The sequence below is a fragment of the Sprattus sprattus genome (assembly GCF_963457725.1).
Source record: "Sprattus sprattus genome assembly, chromosome: 9".
NCBI lineage: Eukaryota > Metazoa > Chordata > Actinopteri > Clupeiformes > Clupeidae > Sprattus > Sprattus sprattus.
Genome location: NC_137928.1, coordinates 10,802,202 through 10,821,931, shown reverse-complemented (window position 1 = coordinate 10,821,931; position 19,730 = coordinate 10,802,202). Strand labels below are relative to the sequence as shown.

The 19,730-nt window shown below is 45.2% G+C and overlaps 1 protein-coding gene across 1 annotated transcript in view; it reads right to left on the bottom strand.

The window, feature by feature from the left end:
- Positions 1-5,909: 5,909 nt before the first annotated feature.
- cog6 (component of oligomeric golgi complex 6) overlaps positions 5,910-19,730 on the bottom strand; it is a gene marked incomplete at its 5' end in the record, with an annotated part of 38,926 nt that continues 25,105 nt past the window's right edge. Inside the window, 8 exons of the mRNA XM_080845222.1 lie at positions 5,910-6,442; positions 9,026-9,105; positions 9,869-9,922; positions 14,650-14,757; positions 16,111-16,278; positions 16,548-16,679; positions 18,910-19,027; positions 19,359-19,450. Coding sequence (XP_080701348.1) covers positions 6,295-6,442; positions 9,026-9,105; positions 9,869-9,922; positions 14,650-14,757; positions 16,111-16,278; positions 16,548-16,679; positions 18,910-19,027; positions 19,359-19,450 — 900 coding nt within the window. The 3' untranslated portion in view covers positions 5,910-6,294. The remainder of the gene's footprint in view (positions 6,443-9,025; positions 9,106-9,868; positions 9,923-14,649; positions 14,758-16,110; positions 16,279-16,547; positions 16,680-18,909; positions 19,028-19,358; positions 19,451-19,730) is intronic.

Below are 19,730 nucleotides of genomic sequence, written 5' to 3'. Positions count from 1 at the left end.
GTCCCATTGTTCTTGGATTGCTGACAAATTGATGAATACTCTGATAGCGGAGCCAGAGGAAGCTGCCCTGCTCCAAGGGGCCAAATAACAGCCTTTCTGTTTTCAGTGCGCTCTGTCAACAGCACAAAATGTCCCCTTTTCAACGCATTAGATAATCTTCTCCAGTTACCATAAAACGACTCATCAAACATGCCTGGTTACAAATAGATTTCATGCTGTGTGCTTCAGTGGTGGATTAAACACTTTTTTTTCTTTTCTTCAGTGAGCCACATTTGTGGACAGCGAATTATAATGCAATTTATAACTCCTGCGGACACCATTTCAAAAACCCATTTTAATAACTAATTTTGAAGTGAACGACCTCTATCCAAATCTGCTATTCAGTTTTCCCCCATGTACCAATCTGCTCTGAGGGGACCGACGTGGGAAATGGCCACTTATCTAAAGCATGAGCACCAGTTTGGCACTTGTGGCCCCAGCAAGTCAAGCGGTCTAAATCCCACTCCCGCAGACACATTGTAAGGCAGGCATCATTAAGAGGCCCGAGCCCCACGGGGTGAACTGCAGTAAGCGGTAGCATGCCCGCGCCTTTTATTCTAATAGGATCTGAATCCGAGAGGAGAGGTAACGGGTGGGTTTGGGGGTGGGAGGGGACGAAAGCGGCGAGATTAGCAGAACAAAAGTGGTCTAAGAATTTGTCCAATGTGCTGAATTCCAGGAGACCGGGGCCCCCTCAATCCGGCGGGTTAGTGTGGTATGTTGGGAAATCCACCAAGCCGCAAAAGATTATGCTTGATTACCTTATCGAGGCTAAAATCAGAGACAGGGCTGAGCACTTTTGCATCTCTTATATACGTCAGCACTAGGAAAACATTGATATAGAGACCAAAACAAAATTAAAGACGTCAAACTTGACAGTTGTGACTCGCCACAGTTTCCCACTGAAATGAAGATCAGAGGGTAAGGTGAAAGTATGAAGAGTCAAAGATGGGCGGAGTTACTGCATCACCAATGGGGGTCCTAAAGTCCAGCCACAGTGGTCATTAGGGAATTTATGGTCACTTCCTATCATGGCTGCTTTAACCACAAGTAAGGTAAAGGGTGACTGAAGTCACTACACATAAATCGTCACACAAACACACACATACACATAGTAGGTATGACCTCCGACCTTTGACCTGAGGCCTGTGCAGTGCCATGGATGATTAAGTGGATGTCTCCCTTATGTCATCCCTTTACCCTGCAACTTCAACGTCAAGGTCAGGAGTCTATACTGGGTAGGTGGGGGGTGGTGGGGGGGGGGCAGTCAGGGCAGGGTGGAGGCTTATCATGACCCTTTTACTTCACCAGAAAGAAAACCACCCCAGACTATAACTTAAAGATAGATTAAAGGGTATACTTACACAACAACTCACCTTTGGACCTAGGTCAGCGTTAACCTGGTTGGTGATTCCGATTGTTATGACTGCCGTTAAACCTCAGGGCAGTCATATAGTGTTTATAAATAGTTTTTTTCTTACACCTTTTTGTTTGTTGATGTTTTTCACCGATTATTTGGTCGACCATATATACTTAAATATCACCCATCCACAAGAAATTTGGCATGATTGTAGCTCCAAATGGCTGATACGGACTATAAGGTCTGTGTCCCTAGGTGGGCGTGTCCCTCTGTGCTAGTGCAGCCTGAAGTGTGGTAGGCTCAAAGCGCTTTTTACGGCAGGTTGGCCTCTAGGAGGCACATGACCTTAACTAATTACGACTCATTTGTGAAATAGCGCCACCTAGTGAATAATGTTTCATGTAAAAAAGCTAGCACTTAGCTAACCAATATCTTGGTTCAAAGTTCGCGAAATTGCTCTGCAACGCTTAACACAATTGCTAGATTCTATTATAAATTCTATCCGGGCTACTGCTTCATAGTAGTGTCGGGCTAAGCTCTGTTTGAGGCCTTTAGATGAAAATGAATTTCAGGCTCTATTACAGATTCTATTTGGGCTATTGCTCTATGATCTTTATTCAGTGTTCCAAAAGAAATGAATACAGTCAGGTGTACTCCCACAATGTTTTTCTATTTTATGTACCTTGTATGTTCTTTTAATTATGTTCTTTACTTTCACTTGTCTTAATATTTCCTTTAAATGGTCCTTTTGCTCTTATTTATGTCAAGATCACTGAATTGCCTGTGTATGAAATTCATGATTTTCTTTCCATAGGGGGCGCTGCAACTGAAAAATTTGAATATCTCAATAATGGCTTGAGCTACTATTACAAAAATTGGTATGGTTATACTCTGCTACATTCTTTAGATGCTTGTCAAATTTCGTAACACTTCAGTTCAGTTTTAATTCAACTCCATTGGCTTGCTTGACAAAATGCCCACCAACAGCCAATCAGAAATAAGCAGCCAATACATCTGTGTGAGTGGCCAATCTTTTGTAGGCTTTCATATTGGCATATAGGTGCTATTCACCCAATTCCAAACACATTAGCCATGAGATGTCACTACAACAAGCTAAATAATGTTTTCTTCTGTGTTTATTATCTTCTTTTTAATTGTTTCACTTTACTCTCATTTTTTATCCTTTTATTTATTAAAATGTTTTGTCTTCATATGTAAAGCACATTGAGTTGCACATGTGTATGAAATGCGTAATATAAATAAATTGCATTGCCTTCTTCTGTTCCTCTCATGGTTTGGTCCATCTTCAAAACTCATTTAGTCTTTAAATTCTTACGTATCATTTACAAAATTCAAATGGTCCCTTTTCACCTCTTGAAGCGGCAAACCATTCAACCTTTCACTACTTGGGGCAGTTTGCACATTCTGCTTGGACCCACAAGATTGCTGCTACATTTAAACTTATAATGATTGTGAAACATATTCTTGCCTTCACAAAATACTCAACTTTACCTCAAGAATAAATCTATTAAAGTCATACCCATCCTCATATTCACTAGACAGGTCTCAAAACTGCAGAGTGCAACATCCTATCGGTGTTCAGCCACCACGTCCACAAACCATAGTTGCTCACATTTTCACTCAGAATAAGTTATACAGCATACTTTTGAGTCTATTTCTACATAAATGTAATTATTCAATCAATCATTCAAGATAATTTAGTCTATTATCAGAAATGTAATCATTCAATCATTCAGATTCAAGAAGATCCCTCAAAAAATGTCTATTACGTCTATCACTTTCTGCGGTGGTCATATTACGCACTGCTATGCATTGTCTTGTTTCCTTAACATAAGAAAGTAGTTTGTGTGAACTACCATTTTTCTGCCTTGTTTTTCAAGGGTATCATCATGTACATGACACAATTATCTATTGCAAAATGCATGTTTGAAAAACAGCACAGGTACATTTGGTGACGAATACATCTGAAGGGAAAAACAGCAAAACCAGTACCACACCCATGAAGCAACCCCAGAATACATACCAGACAATTACACAGTTCAGATCTTTATCGGCCATCCCCTTTCTGCTCCTGCCTGAGGCCATCTATCTACTAATCTCTACCTGGCCCTTAGAGGTCAAATGCGTCTGCAACACAGTGATGGTTCACTCTGGGGGGGCGGGGGGATCTGGCCTAGTTCTGGTTCTGGTTCTGAGCAGATGCATGTGTTACCTGTGCAATGCCTGGGTGGGATCAGCAGCCCTTCACACACAGCCAGTGGACTAATAGGGTCTTCAGAGCGGCCGGTTTTTTTTTTCTCTCTCCGGCAATTGGTCAACAGATTTACTGTGATTCACAATCAGCCACAATGCTGTCTATGAGCCCTGATTTGAATGCTCTTTTGTTCCCTTTAGTGACTGGGGCTGAGGTCAAATGGTTAAATTGCAGAACAGTGTTGTGCTAATCCAAAACCACACATACAAAAGTCTAAAAGTGCATTCCTGGAAAGTGACCTTTGGACATTACTTATTGAGGCACGTCTCAGGGCAATTCAATTATATAATGATTTTTTTTACGCAATATGGTCTATAATGTATTTATTGCAACTCATTTAATTAATGTATTGGTCCATGTGAAAAAGACGGACATTCACCAAACATGCTTTTACAGGACATAGCCTTAATGGGTCAAATTTGTTATGATCAATTGAGAATGATCTGCAATGAAAACCATTAAAGAAAAAAAAACTAGTATGGCACTGATATGGAAATGAAATTGCATTCCTTATAACACAAGGGATGACAAAGCCTGCCAAATGCTAAGCTATATGGCATCACCGTAGCAATCAGGACTGAATGTCCTCTGCAGTGACATCTGAGCTACATCCAGTTAAGCGTGGGGCAATCCTGGGCTGCCAGCCCATCGAGCCAGGCCCTATTCCAGCAGGCCTTCTAGCATCCAGAACCATGATGTCACCCAAGATTCCAGAGGAGAGAGGCAAGAGCTGCCTCTCGTAAATGGGATACACAAAGCGAAGTCACCTCATTGGTCCGTTCGGCTGTCACTTTTACGTTTGGATCAGTCATTTGGTTCACACCTTCCATGTTTAATGACACATAAATAAGACAAACTCAAAACACAGGACACTGGACTGGCCCCAGACCTGGCAATACACTTACAGTCGGAAACTTACAGTCAACCAGCTTTCCAGATGTAGCCCTTCTTAAAACACTCACTGCATACTGTGGCAAGGCTTCAAACAGTAGGGCCAGTTTGCTTCCTGGAGCAGAGAGCAGGGAGAACGGAGCTGGCCTTTGCTCACGAGTGCTCTATGTGGGCCAGTGGGGGTGGGGGGGCAGGGCAGGGGGGTGGAGGGCCTGTCTGGAGTAGGACTGTCACACTTGTGGGCATGGCCGTGGGTGATTTCACACGCCTGAAAGAGCCCAATGTGATCCATGTGAGGGGAGCTATGGGGGGCGGCTCGGGAGAGTCCCCTTACTAGAGGCATGTGACAGGCTCAAAATATTTCCCCCGGGGGCTCAAAAGGCTGCGTCTGCCTGCAGCCACGTCAACACATTCAACAGCCTGTGCTCTCGTCTCCACTACGCCCACACTCAGTGTCGGCCCCTCGCTCTGCTAAGTGTGGATAAGAAGAATCACAGTTTGGAGTTTTTTTTTTTCACTTATTCACCCCCCCCCCCCCCCCCCCCCCCTTATTCTCTTTAACTCTAAATAGCTATTAAAGGCCCGGTGAGTGGCATTACTCTGTTTTTCATCTCTCCCCCGTGTTTTTTTTTCTCCCTCTCTCATTGTGAGCCCCAAATATAGCTGACGAACGAGGGCTGGCAGGCATTTTTTTCCCCCGCAATTAAAAGATGGCGTGACTGGCCATCGGGCCGATGACATGAAAGCGCCATTGTCTGCGAGAAAAGCATCCAGCCGCTACGCGATTAGCCCCTCATCTTGGGCGGCCGCGAAATTGGGCTTAACCATCTCTTGCTCTTCAAAAGGGGTAGATAGAGAAGGAGTCACAGAGGCATCAGCACATTTGGGTGTCTTTTAATGGAGTTGAAGAAACTTAACCGAGAGAACGAAAGAGAGAAAAAGGAGAAAGAGAGATGAGAGAGGGAAAAGATTTAACAAGAAGAAAGACGGAGCTGTTTCTGATTATGGGTTGGACCGGAGTCAGACCCTAGCGTGTGTGTGTGTGTGTGTGCCTGAATGGGTTTGTGTGTGGGCCTGAGTGAGTGTGTGTGTATGTGCGTGCGTGAGTGAGTGAGAGTTAGATAAAAAGGAAAAGCGATCTGAGCGTCAATATCTTGCTCTTTTCCTTGCCTTCTTGTGGGAATCTCTTGTTCACGTGGAGAGAGAAAAAATAAATATCCCCCCCCCCCCCCTCCCAAAGTGCTAGCAGTTCTCTCCAGCCCTGGCAAAAAGCAGCCGCCATGCGGAGATGTTGGAGCTGAAGAGACACACACACACACACACACACACACACACACTCACACACAAATGCACCGGTTCAAACACTAACGTATACACAACCATCCTCTTGATTTAATTTGCAGAATCTGCTCTTCTTCGTGTACCCCAGCAAACAAACAGAAAAGTACCCAATCCCATTAAATACAAAAAATTGAAAAGTAAAAAAACCTTCTCCCAGCACCAAGGCAGTCACTCAGTCAGTCAGTTCAGTATCACAGTGTGGTCCTATTAACCACATGCGTTTTTTGTTATTCCTCCTTCACTCTTACTCTTCTTCCTGCAGGGGCCAAACGTGGTCTCCAGAGGCTGCAGACACCTGGGCCTGTGTGCGAGGGCTCCAGTGCGGGGCCCCGTCGCGGCGCTGATAGTCTGTGGTTAGGGGCCTATGGCAGGCCTGGGCTGGGGCCCCTCAAGACAGCAGGCTCTGCACCTGCTGGGGGGAGCGAAGCAGCAGGCTCTCGGGCTCCTTGTAGCCGTTGGCGGGGTTGGTCACGGCCGAGTGCACCTCCCCGTAGGCCCGGCACACCAGCTCCGTGGACTGCCTGAAGATCTGCTCCCTGATGGAGGGTTAAGAAGGTGGGGGGGGGGGGGGGGGGGGGGAGAGAAATGAGATCCCCAAATCAACTGACGAAAAACGGCAGACGAGAGGGAAGTGCAAATACGGATATGAAAACGCGACACAACAACTTTGTATGTCCCCATGGGGTTATTCAGTTATGGGAAGACATGATGCACAGAACATAAACATACAAGACAATATTCGGTCCATCAAAGACTGTGAATAAGGGAAAGCACATGGTGTGACATGTTAACAGTGCTGCCACATGTAACAGATGCAGGAGAAAACACACGGTCTCTCTCAGACACAAACACACAATATCATTATTTCTTAACAAAACAAATAAATATATACAAGAAGTTCTGCTTTTGGATCTCTGGACCATTCTGCAGGTTATTCACATCTTCGATGTGAAATAGGTTGCAGTGATATGAGACTTACTCCAATCATATATATGTCAGATTAAGTTTAAATGTAAAGAACATATGAAGCCTTAAAAACTAAGAGTTGTTCAGACGGGAGATGCTCATTTGACCAAAAGATGCCTTATAGGTACGAGCAGGCCTGCAGACTGCAGCCCACAGCGCCATCTACAGGTGCAGTTCCTTAAGCACAACAACATCTCCCAGCAACTCTACTACGCATGTGCCCTCATAGTAAACACTGTGGCCAGAAGGAGTCACGCATGCAGTCCTAGGGGCATGTCAACATTTATGTCCCTCTGTAGAAATAGCACAGCCTCCCAGCTATTTATGGAGTTATGTTGAAATAACCCATACGTTTGTATGGGACCGCAGAACAGTGCAAAGTATTTGATTGCAATAGTTGTCTGTCTGTTAATAAACATGTGGTTGTGTTTATGTGTGACTGGATGAAACTCATTTTGCCTCCAAGGAGAGCTTCCAAATAGATTGAAATATTCAAGCTTTTTACAATCAAACTTTCCACGATCAAGCAAACGCATATTGAACTGACTTGTTGCCCTTTGATGCTCCTTTATCAGCAGACACAGCCTTCACATAATTAGCCTGAATGCTCACAGTTAGCTACTAACCAGTCAGGCTTCGTTCCTAATTCCAGCCGTTCTACCGTATTTTGGCTCACTCAGTGAAGACATCTCAAAAATATGCGAAATAAACATGTTGCAAATAAACATGTTGCATTCTATACAACCTGATTATGCCATTATTTGAGCTTCATAGCCTGCCGTCAGTTTTCTTCAATAGGCTTTATTTAGAAGCAGTAATAGATATTTGACCGGCTAATAAAATGTCTGGAAAATGAAAACTCTTCCGGTCACTTCGACCGGCAATTTTTTTCTAGCGGAACCACTGTTGGACGCAACTGAATAAATTGGTTAAAAGTTGTTGTTTTTTTTGGGACAAAGACCTGCTTCGGATATTGGATGGGATGTGTCCCACTCGTCACCCCCATGAATAACACATATGTATCAAGGCATAATACATGTGTGTTTTTGTGGATACATGAGAGTGAGTGTGTATCTCTGTGTATGTGTGTGTGTGTGTGTGTGTGTGTGTGTTTATGAAGGGGCTGGTGGAGAGTTTCCCCATCAAGCGGCCCACGTGTGCTTACTCCTCTTGAGTGGCGAGGCGGGAAGGGACTCTCATGTTGCTTGTGTTTATGTGTGGGAGCGAGAGAGAGAGAGAGAGAGAGAGAAAGAGAGATAGAGAGAGTGAGAGTGAGAGAGAGAGAGAGAGAGATGGAGATAGAGAGAGAGAGAGAGAGAGAGAGAAAGAGAGAGTGAGAGAGAGAGATAGTGAGAGTGAGAGAGAGAGATAGTGAGAGTGAGAGCGAGAGAGAGTAGCAGTACACAAAGACAGAGGGAGGGAGAGGGTACTGGATGGAGAGATGATGATGATGATGAGAGAAGGGGAGTGAAAGAGAGGTGGAGAGACAGAAATAGAGACAGAGTGTGAGGAAGAGTGAGTGAGTGGTAGAGAAATCGAGCAGGAGCTAATTAATGGCGTCGTGCCCACGAGCCGCAGCCTTGTCTCCATTAACGGGGGTGGTGGTGGGGGGGCATTAACCTGAGGTACAGCGAGTACAGCTTCTCATGATGGCTCCACTTCCCGTAAATGTGACTCACCCACCACCACCACCCCCCCCGCCCTCCCTCCCTCCATCCCCTTCTCCCATCCCCCTCTCCTCTCCTCTGCTCCACTCCCATCACTACTGCCTAAAAGCACCTGCATGTACATGTTCCTTTCTCATCCCCCTAATGCGTCAACAGTGTGTGGAATTTAAGTGCAACATCCGACTGGTGCGCGGATGTGTGCCAAAGCCTTTAGGCCTGTGTCACTCAGCAGTGAGAACAGAAAGCTCCAAAGAGCCTTAATGGAGAAGCCGTTGAAGGAATGATAGGAAATGTAAGTGGACAAGTGTAAGTGTGTCGAGGGTTGGGGGTCTTTTAAAGAAAAATGAATAACAATAATTATCTTAAACTTTTGGAGAGCTTTTGGTGAGTCTCTCTTTATGTGGGGCCTGAATTGACACTAATAGGAAGGTGTATCTGGGTTTGGTGTGGGGGGGGGGGCACGAGTGTGTCACGTGTTGGACTTACTTGATGGCCGCACTGAGGAGGAAGTTGAGCTGCGGCATCATCAGGGTGTCTGGTGAAGACAGGTAGCGGTCAAACTGCACCTGAATGGGAAAGACGAGGGGCCAACAGATCACTTCAGTTCAATATCATTAACGTCAGTCCTGTTTCATTCAATTCTGCCTTACTCTTCAGTTCAATATCATTAACGTCAGTCCTGTTTCATTCAATTCAGCTTACTCTTCAGTTCAATATCATTAACGTCAGTCCTGTTCCATTCAATTCGGCTTACTCTTCAATCAATATCATTAACGTCAGTCCTGTTCCATTAAATTCTGCTTACTCTTCAGTTCAATTCATTAACGTCAGTCCTGTTTCATTCAATTCTGCCTTACTCTTCAGTTCAATATCATTAACATCAGTCCTGTTTCATTCAATTCTGCCTTACTCTTCAGTTCAATATCATTAACGTCAGTCCCGTTTCATTCAATTCTGCTTACTCTTCAGTTCAATATCATTAACCTCAGTCCTGTTTCATTCAATTCAGCTTACTCTTCAATTTAATATCATTAACGTCAGTCCTGTTCCATTCAATTCTGCTTACTCTTCAGGTTCAATTATAAACCACCTGCGAGGTTAGTGAAACCGAAATTACACTGAATGCTACCAATAGCTGATTTTTTTTTTTACTTGACAAATTGAAATATGCCAACATACCACCTCCATAGTCAAACCTACTCAAGCTTTTCATCTCTGACAGATGGACCAGGCCTCCACCGTTGGCAGATGTGCACAAGAGAGGCTGAACATGTTTGTGTTGCTGCACACACGCACACCTGCTTCCTGAGTGAGAGAAAGGGAACTCACCATCGAGCCTTTGACTGAGGAACTGTCCATACTGGGGAGATTCGCCAAAGGACCCTGAAACGTGAGCAAGAGACGCATCAATGAGAGAATGAGACACAGACAGACAGACAGACAGACAGACAGACAGACAGAGAGAGACAGAAAGATAGAGAAAAAGATAGATAGATAGATAGATAGATAGATAGAGAGAGAGAGAGAGAGAGAGAGAGAGAGAATCAGACGGTATAAAAGAGGAGCGGGTTAATGTCTCTGGAGGGAGGGGGGAGGGGGCAGGGGTACATATGCATAATTGTCTGTGTAATGTTTGAAACCTGTAAAACCTAATAAACGGATTTAAAAACAAAGAGAAAAAAAGAGGAGCAGGGTACAAATACACAGAAAGAGAAAGGGTATGAGAGACAGACAGACAGGCAGTCAGACAGACAGAGAAAAGGTATGAGAGAAGGACAAACTGAGAGAAAATGCATGAGAGAGAAAAGGCATGACAGACAGACAGACAGACAGACAGACAGACAGACAGACAGACAGACAGACAGACAGACAGAGAGAGACAGAAAGATAGAGAAAAAGCTTGAGAGACAGACAGAGAGAGAGAGAGAGAGAGAGAGAGAAAGAGAGAGAGAGAGAGAGAAAAGGCAGGAGAGACAGATAGACAGAGAAGTCTCTAATTCGGTCAAAAGTCACCATTTTGAGTGCTAGTATAGTTATTAATGGCGTTGAGTCATTGAGTGGGGTATAAGGTCTCATTACACCAATGCCAGGAATGGAAATCACACACTACGAATGGCTCTCCTACAGACCAACTCACTCTTGCTCGTGCCCGAGGGGAGCCGTTTGCAAGTGTGCCTCCATCATCTCCAATCACCCATGTCAATTAAAAGCCATCCCAGCACGCAGTTGTGGCTCTTTCGACGTCTAAAGACAGAGTCCTGCTCTCAGGGTGTGCTGCTCACTAACCTCCGCCTCTACTGGAGGTCATAGTCGAGCTCTTGCTGCGTGCCCCGCAACCAGGGCGTAATTACAGGAGGTGGCACGGAGATGGCAAAGGGATGGCACACCAGCGCGGCAAAATAAAAAAAATATACTAAATAAAACGCATGGGAGGCATCAGAGGCTTGAAATAAAGAGGACGGAAATGAGAAGAAAATGAGTAGCTTTCATGGTGTTGAGACCTTTATCTCTCTAGGCATGACCAAGAGGCTCCACACTGACAGACCGACCCAGAAGAGACTGGACGAGATAAGGAATGTCACAACAATTTTTACACATCTTGCATCCAGAAATCGGCTAAATACTTCAGGTCTTTAAACTAAGCACAAGTTCTGGTCTGACGTACTTATGGTGAGGTGGTTACCATACTGCGGCCACAAAATGTGACAGAGGGTTTTGTTGTGCTGTGACCGAAATTTAGAACACTTTCTAAAAATAAAGCAATCTCCTTGACCCACAAGGCACCATTCCACTGACAATCTAGCCAATATCCTTGAGCTTTCAAACTTAACGGACAACAACAAACGCAGGCAGCCGGGGCACACTTTTGAGAGGCGTCTCAGAGGTCGCGCTGGTGAGAGCGAGGGCACTGGAGGCCAACTCTGGGTCTGTTTAGAGTTCAACACAAGCAGCCGCGGGTGGCCTTCAGCTCTTACTCATGCCCTCAAACACTAAACACTAGTGGGAAGAGAGCAGAGGAGATAGAGGAGGGAGTGGGGGGGGGGGGGGGGAAGGAGGGAGACAGCAAGAGAGAGAGAGATGAGATGATGAGAGGGAATAATTAAAAGAAAGGGGGTAAAAAAAGGACAGGAAAAAAAAAACGAATAGAGGCTATAAGGAGAGCAGCTCTAGGCATAGTAGAGAGAGGAGAGAAGAAAGGAAGAATATTGGATTGATTTTGAGAGAGAGATGATGAGAAGACACAGGGCAGGGGAGTAGAGAGAGAAGAGAGAGAAGAGAAGAAAGGAAGAATATGGGATTGATTTTTTTGGAGAGAGATGATGAGAAGACACAGGGCAGGGGAGGAGAGATGAGTGAAAGGAAGGAGGTGGGGTGGGGTGGTATGAAAAATAATGCCAAAGCCGAGAGTGCCCAGCTATGCCAGGCCCACAAGCCTCTCACCACACCAGAGGAGTCAGGAAAGTCACACACGTTATAAACAAGACCTCACACACCCCGTTCCCTCACACACATTATAAACAAGACCTCACACACCCCTTCCCTCACACACATTATAAACAAGACCTCACACACCCCCTTTCCTCAGGCGCTCCACTCTAAAGAGTTGTTTCATTTCCTACTCACTACCTAACTTTCTTTCCCAAATTGTTTTTCTTTGTAAAGTTTAAAAACAGATTATATTGAATTTGTGAAAATTCAGAAATGAACGCATCCATTTTCTCTCATTGACTTTTGTTTTGGCCCAGGCCTGCAATGACTAACCGGGGGAGTACTGATGGACTTGAAAAGCCCTCAGTCTTCACCAGGCCAATTTATTAATGAAAGTCTAACCACGGGCGTAACCATGGTGACCACAGCTCTCATAAACAATGGAGGCTATTCTTGTGATATGAAAAGTGAGCTATTAGTGTAGGGATGAGCAAGTCTGTCTATAGCGCAATCTGTAATAGCCATAAAAACACCTCGGCTGTACAAAAATACCCCTCCCCCCCAAAAAATAAAAAGAACAGCGAGTTCTCTTTTGCCACTCAAAAGCCCTGAGCACGACTGCTTTCTTTCATCCATCTCTCTTACTTTTGAAAAGATGAAGACGTAAGTGCTCTTCTTTTGTTTTCTATAGGTCTTCGCTTAACAAAGGACTCGCGGAAGGCACATTGGCTTTAAATACCCTCAAAAACATATTCTATATATTACACATAATTGATGGGAGACAGTGCGTCGCTACCACCACCATCACCACCACCACACAATGGTGTTCATTCCTCCCGGGCACAGCCAGTGAGTCAGTGTTCAGGTTTGCCAGAATTAATGCGAACCATCTGTGGAGAGTGGATTCCAAAAACATCTTCTCCTGAAAGTGTGTTGGCAAAAATGTTTTTTCACTTTCTTGTTTGGATTAACCATATATTTAGCCCAGACGGTCAGGATGCCAGGACAGGTTCCCAGAATTACGTCTTTGCTCTTCAGCTTGTGCCCCAGTGGGTCTCTCTCTGCAATTCTTGTAAGAGCAAATGTTACACCCAGGATGCTAAGCTCGTCTAATGAGCATTGTTTGGCACTGACGTCTGTGCAAGTACGGCAATCCAGACTATTCTCATTTTTAGTTCCACGTTGGTGGAACGAACTGCCTAACACTACCAGAGCAGGGGCGTCCCTCTCTACCTTTTAGAAGCTTTTGAAGACCAAACTCTTCAGAGAGCAGCTGCTTTCCTAACTGGCACTTCGACTAGTGCTTCACTTGCACTTACAGCAGTTACATTTCTGCACTTCTTCTTTTTCTTTTCTATTTCGTTATTCTATCTCTTATGTAAAGTAGTATTTATTGTTACACTAGGTCTCTGTGGCTCGTAGCTTGAGCGTTCTCTCCCTTGTACGTCGCTTTTAACAAAAGCCTCTGCTAGATGACTAAATGTAAAAGGCCATGATTAGCTGATTCTAGTGTTTGTCTATTGCAGTGGCAATCCCTAATTACACTGATGTAGGTGTGAATGGAGCACTGCACGTTATGTTGCTATGCAAATGTGATTGCTTTCATTCAGACAACGTCTGCCAAGCTAATATTAACCCTAACAATGGCCTCCATTCATCTCTTCTGACATCTATCTTATCATACCCCCTGCTGTTCTATTATTCGGCCCTAGTGATATCTATTTACTTCTGATTGCTGCACGTGTATTCCTGAGGCTCAGTCCAGTACCGCCCGTGGTTAAAGGCATCTAGGCTAAAATCACAGACACTGGTTAAACAGCTTCCTTCTCTGTCAGTTTTATTTCAAAAAGTATCTCCAGTCACGTTTTAGACTGCTATCGTAACGGTGTTAGTTATCGGACGGCTTGTGTTTTCGGCAAACGTTCGCGTTGCTATTGACCCGTTATTAAACTGAGCATATCGATTGTTAATCCATTATTAAACGTAGCATTTTGATTGTTTATCAGAATTGCTGATGTTAGACACTCTCCGATAACTGGCATACAGTGCCCTCCACAATTAATGGCACCCCTAGTGAATATGAGCAAAACAGGCTATGAAAAAATATGTCTTTGCTGTTTATCCTCTTGGTCTTTCACTCAAAATATTCAAAAAAATCTTCCCTTTTCAAGTAAAATGTTGGCATTAAATAAATATTTTTCCCCAAAACATGTGTGCCACAATTATTGGCACCCCTAGAGAAATCTTGTAATTAAAATCTAACTGAAGTTTATTTCCAGTCATGTTTTACATTTTTAAGTTCACTTGTTTGATTAGGAACTCTTAAGAGGTCAATCATGACTTCCTGTTCTAGTGGCGTACAAGTATAAGGTGACACGTGCCAAGTTCCATTAGTCATTCATCACCATCACTATATTTCCACTATCACAGAAATAATTAAGAAGTTTAAAGCGACAGGAGATTTAAAGAATCAGCCTTGAAGAGGACGTGTGTGTACATTGATCACACACACCATGAGGAGGATGGTTCGAGTGGTGTCTGTGCGTGTGTGCGTGCGGGCGGGAGTGTTTGTGTGTGTGTGTGCAGGTGTGTGTGTGTGTGTGTGTGTGTGTGTGTGTGTGTGTGTGTGTGTGTGTGTGTGTGTGTGTGTGTGTGTGTGTGTGTGTGATCCGGGGCCTCACCTGCTCAGGGCTGTGCTGCTGAAGGGTGCTGTACAGGTAGCTCAGGCCGGCCCTGGTCAGCACGTAAGACGCCTGCTCGTTGATCAGGGTGTCGAGGTGAGCCTCAATCTGAGGTGACGGAGTTACATGACACAATCAAACACATAAACAAAAACCTGGTGGAGGTGGGAATATCTGACAGAAGGGATAAACAAAGACCACTACAGCTACAGTCAAAACAGGAAAAGTGTTAAGTGCTTTCCGTCTGACAAAGACATTCTCCTGGTGCTTGTGGCGAGGAACTGAGGCAGCCTTCACTGTACTTTTCTGGAACACTCGTTGAGAGCCACCGTTTCCTCACTCCGTGTGAATACAGGCCTCCATAATGCACGTAAAGCCCAATTTATACTTAGGTCGCCCACACTTTTAAAACCGTCACCGACAAAAAATGACGTCATGGTCGACACTTTTAACCGTCACTTGGAAGTGTTGGCTACCAGGAGAAATTTCTACTGGCGCTGACATGTCTACGGGCCGAGCGGCTTCATCCAACAGTGATAAATATATAAATAATAATATAATAAAGCACCACTTAGAGCAGCAGATTGATTTTGCGTTTGTCTCTCTGTAATATTTACTCCCTTACATCCGCCAAGAGGTATTTCTCAAACAGAGTGACATTTTATTTTTCATTACAGACAAGAGCCGTAGCACTGGTGTACATGAAAGCTAGCGTAGCTGAAGAGAGCAGTTTAATTCTCTCTGTCAAAGGTGAAGGCTCGACAGTGGAGACATGATGCACTGTATTGACAGAGGATGTCTGCAGGCTGGTGGTATATCGTTTCTAACAGCTTGTCAGTGGCAGAAAGGGGATTTAGTCTCCGCAGAACAAGCTGTAAGACACAAGAGCAACTGTGGAGTTCTGAAAAATAGCACCAGAGAGGTGAAAAACAGAGGGAAGTGTGTGTTTGTGTGTGTGTGTGTGTGTGTGTGTGTGTGTGTGTGTGTGTGTGTGTGTGTGTGTGTGTGTGTGTGTGTGTGTGTGCCACCATACACCGTCACAGCTGAGGTGGCAGATCAACGGTAAAAGTGCTTTGCATGCCAGTATGACCACATGCTATTCTTTACAAAAAGGAGGGGGGGGGGGGCATTTAGGTCTCTGTCAGAACAAGAACATTGAGGAACCACGGAAACTTTAAAAATCAATCCACAAAGAGAACAATAAGAAGAAATCTCACAGTCATGCCTCGCCACTGACAGGCCTCCCCATTAAAAATAGATTCCAAAGTAATGCATTACATTAGGTTTCCCTTAATGAACTAACTATTCAGAGAATTGGATTAACCATTAGCTAACTAAAAGCACAGATACAAATACTAATGAATGAGATTAAGCCTCTGTGAAAAGCTCTCATCTCATATCAGCGACTCAAAGACTCAATGTGACTGCCAGAATGAACCCGAGAAGAAACCCTAAACTTGCCTGGAACTCCAGCATCTCCAGACGTTTGTCTGTGAACTCAAACAGGGCCAGGGAGGTCTTCATCATGTAGAGGCAGTTCACCATGTAGGTGGCCATGTCTGCGGTACCCAGGTTACTGGCTGACACCGTGCACAGCTGCAGCAGAGGGTCCAGGATACAGGATAACACCTGAAACAACAGGACACTTGGGCATCAGATCACAGTTCGCTTGGATACAAGACAGCAGAATAGTGTCCATTTCACTGTCCATTTAACAGTCAACCTAAGAAAAAGTTGTTTTTGGTGTTTCATTCTTTTGGGAGAGGATTGATGAATGAGACAACAAAGACAAAAAAGAAAAGAGATACAATAGAGTTCAATAGTGACAGGTTTCAACGGACAGACAAATGCCCGGTCTGCTAGGCAGACGATGACAGTACGACAAACCGATATTTCACCTGGGCAAAATCGGCCTGCCGGGCGTCGAGTGGGACCACTGAAGAGTCGTGGGAGGCCAGCACATCCCGGAGCAGGGCCAGCGTCTGGGTGAGCGAGGAGGTGGGACCAAGGTCTGGAGGGGGCAGCTCCACCTACCAGCACAGGAGAGAGAGAGAGAGAGAGAGAGAGAGAGAGAGAGAGAGAGAGAGAAAAAGAGAGAAAGAGAGGCCAGAGGGAGAGAGAGAAAGAGAGAGAGAAAGAGAGAGAGAGAGAGAGCGAGAATGAGAGAGAGCGAGAGAGAGAGAGAGAGAGAGAGCCATCAATACCGGATTAATACAGCACCACGTCTCACTCCCGCTGGATCCTTATTACGGACAGGTGAGAGGCAGAGAGGAAAAACAAACGCCGCCTGTCTCTCTGTGTCTTTCACAAAGAGACTGATTGGGCGATCCTTGGGTTAAGGCAGGCTGTCGATACAGTGGGGACAGGGGGGATGGAGAGCAGGGGCTGCCAGCGCTTCAGTCAGCTCACAGAGAGAGAGAGAGAGAGAGAAAGAGAGGGAGGAAGAGAGAGACTGTTTACTATACCTCTACTATTCTGTTCTAGCTGATCTACACCTGCTGGGGGGAGAGAAAGTGGCTGTCACTCACTCACACACACCCACACCCACACACCCACACCCACACCCACACCCACACACACACACACACACACACACACACACACCCACACCCACACCCACACCCACACCCACACACCCCCACACACCCCACACACACACACACACACACACACACACACACACACACACGCACACCCCCACACACACACACACACACTTCCCCTGACCAGGGAGGTGAGCTGATGTGTGGTCCGGTCAGGGTGGCACGTGTAAAGCATCAGCACGATGGCCGTCTAATGAAGGTGATTAGAGGAAGCTCGAATTTCTGGCATCGACTGCGCTGCTCCGTGGTGATAAGCAACGTCTCTAAACCCTGGGCAATTTGATTAGCTTGCCGCTAAGGGGATAATTCCCTCTCGAGTGGAGTGTGTGATGAGAGAGACAGCGAGGGGGGAAAAGGGGGGGGGGTGCTTCCACCCCCCCTCCGCTTATATTGACCGGCCCCTCAACGAGACAGGACCTCCGTGTCCAGGGATATTTTGGATTCAATTTGCAGGTTCCCGAGAAGCACGGATGATGTTTTGGGAGGCCGGGTCCCCGCCTCCGAGTTCCCAGAGTGTTTACAAGGCAATTGGCCTTGGGGTAATAGCCTTGTTGATGTTAACAGATTCACTGAATGCATGGGGGGGGGGGGGGGGTAGTGTGAAAGGTCTTAGAACATATCAGAAGGTCCTTAACAGAATCTGTTCCCAATAAAAGGCCACGGTATCCTGACTGAATGTGTAAAAAAGGCTGTAACAGTTGGTTCCCTAAAGCTTGGCTAGTTGTTCATGCTGTTGGCACGGCCAGGGTCATAGAGGGTCAGAGAGCCCATATGTTTGAAAAATTAGGAAATTCTCATTATTCAACGAGCCGCGACTTGGTTTGAGTGCGAGCATACACGGACTGCGAGACGTTAGCTCTGCCAAGGTTACAAGGGTTCACGCCGCACAGCTCTGGCACAAAAACATGCTACAAATTTTAATAAGTGACACTGTGCAGTAACCAACTTGGTTACAGGCTCCCGGCCCCTTAAAAAGTGTTAAATGTTAATACCGTTGCGCGGGTCGTGACATAGGGTTGTGCTTCGTGGCCTGACTGTATGTGGCCTCCAGCAAGCTGGCAGCGCTAAAAGAACTCATTGTAAGGGAGGCCTCCAAAGGGACATTTTCATATATCTTTTTTTTTTTTTTTTCTCTTCCCTTCACACCCACAAATCTTTTGTTTTTCGGCTCACGAGATAACCAAAGATATCTCGGGTTCCACTCTGGCGAAAGTAACAGCTACTTATCTAGCAGACGGTTTTAGCCCAGGAATGCGCTTCAAAACACTCAGAGGAACAAGCAGTTCCCATTGTCAGTGTGAGAAACCTCAGTCCTTCTGTGTTACTTCTGTTTAAAGTGCTGCATATCTGATGCTGGCTAATCCAGCGTTATTGGCCACTATTTAATAGCAACAAACTGAAGATCAGATTCACTAAACAACATTGATAACTTTAGTGTAATACAAGAACATGCTTAGCTTAGCATTCAGAAGTTATTAAAAAAAGTGTCCTTCATCTCTTAGAAGGCCTTGCCCTATGCCATAGCTTGACAACCCGCCCAACCATATGCTATCTCACCCTAGTGTTGACACACTGTTGTCACAAATCTGGTGTCAAGTTCAGAGAAGCTTAGCCTCAGGTTCAAAGGGCAGTCATGAACAACCTCTTGGTCTCTCACCTTGTCCATGAGTCTGCTGGCGTGGAGACTGAGGCTGTTGAAGAACATCTTCTTGCTGAGGATGTGCATCTCCTCCATGGTCATCAGGAGGGCAGCCACGCTGGTGCCCACGATGACACTGAGGAGGGAACACAACACGCAGGAGGCTGAGCTAGTGCAGCTACCGCAGAACATATCAAACAGCATTAAAGGTCACCAGCCCTGTGTGTGTGTATATTAAGATTGTCAGTTATGAGCCTCTATGGTAAAAGTGTAGAATAAACATTCGGGTCAAAGCTGGGGTTGCCATACCACAAAGCCTCGAAAGTACCACAGAACTTCCACTATCCTTCCGAGTGTATGCATCACTTATTTTTTAAATAACCCATAACCCAATAACCCATGTTCTGGTCTGGTGGTGGTTAGGGCTTTGGTGAGCGTATTTAGTGTTGTGAGTACACTAATGTTACCTTATTGTGTGGTGGTAGAATTTCAGCAGGTTGGAGAGCTTATACAGCAGCACGGACCCTGGCTCTGCAACAATCACCTGTTCAATACGCATCTGAAAAATCAGCCACCCAACACACACACACACACACACACACACACACACACACACACACACAGAAACACACTTTAAGTTAGTTCCACAGAGGCAAATGTACTTTCAGATGTCTCAAGGTGTGACAGACACATGCAAGTTCAAAGGAGTGCTTTGTATTTCAAATTTAGGCAAACGCAGAACAGCCATTACAAGAACAAGACAAAGCCAATCCTTAGTTCAGTGACAAGACAAATGTACTTAAACTTCAATTATGGAACGCTGCTGGTGTCTCTGAAGT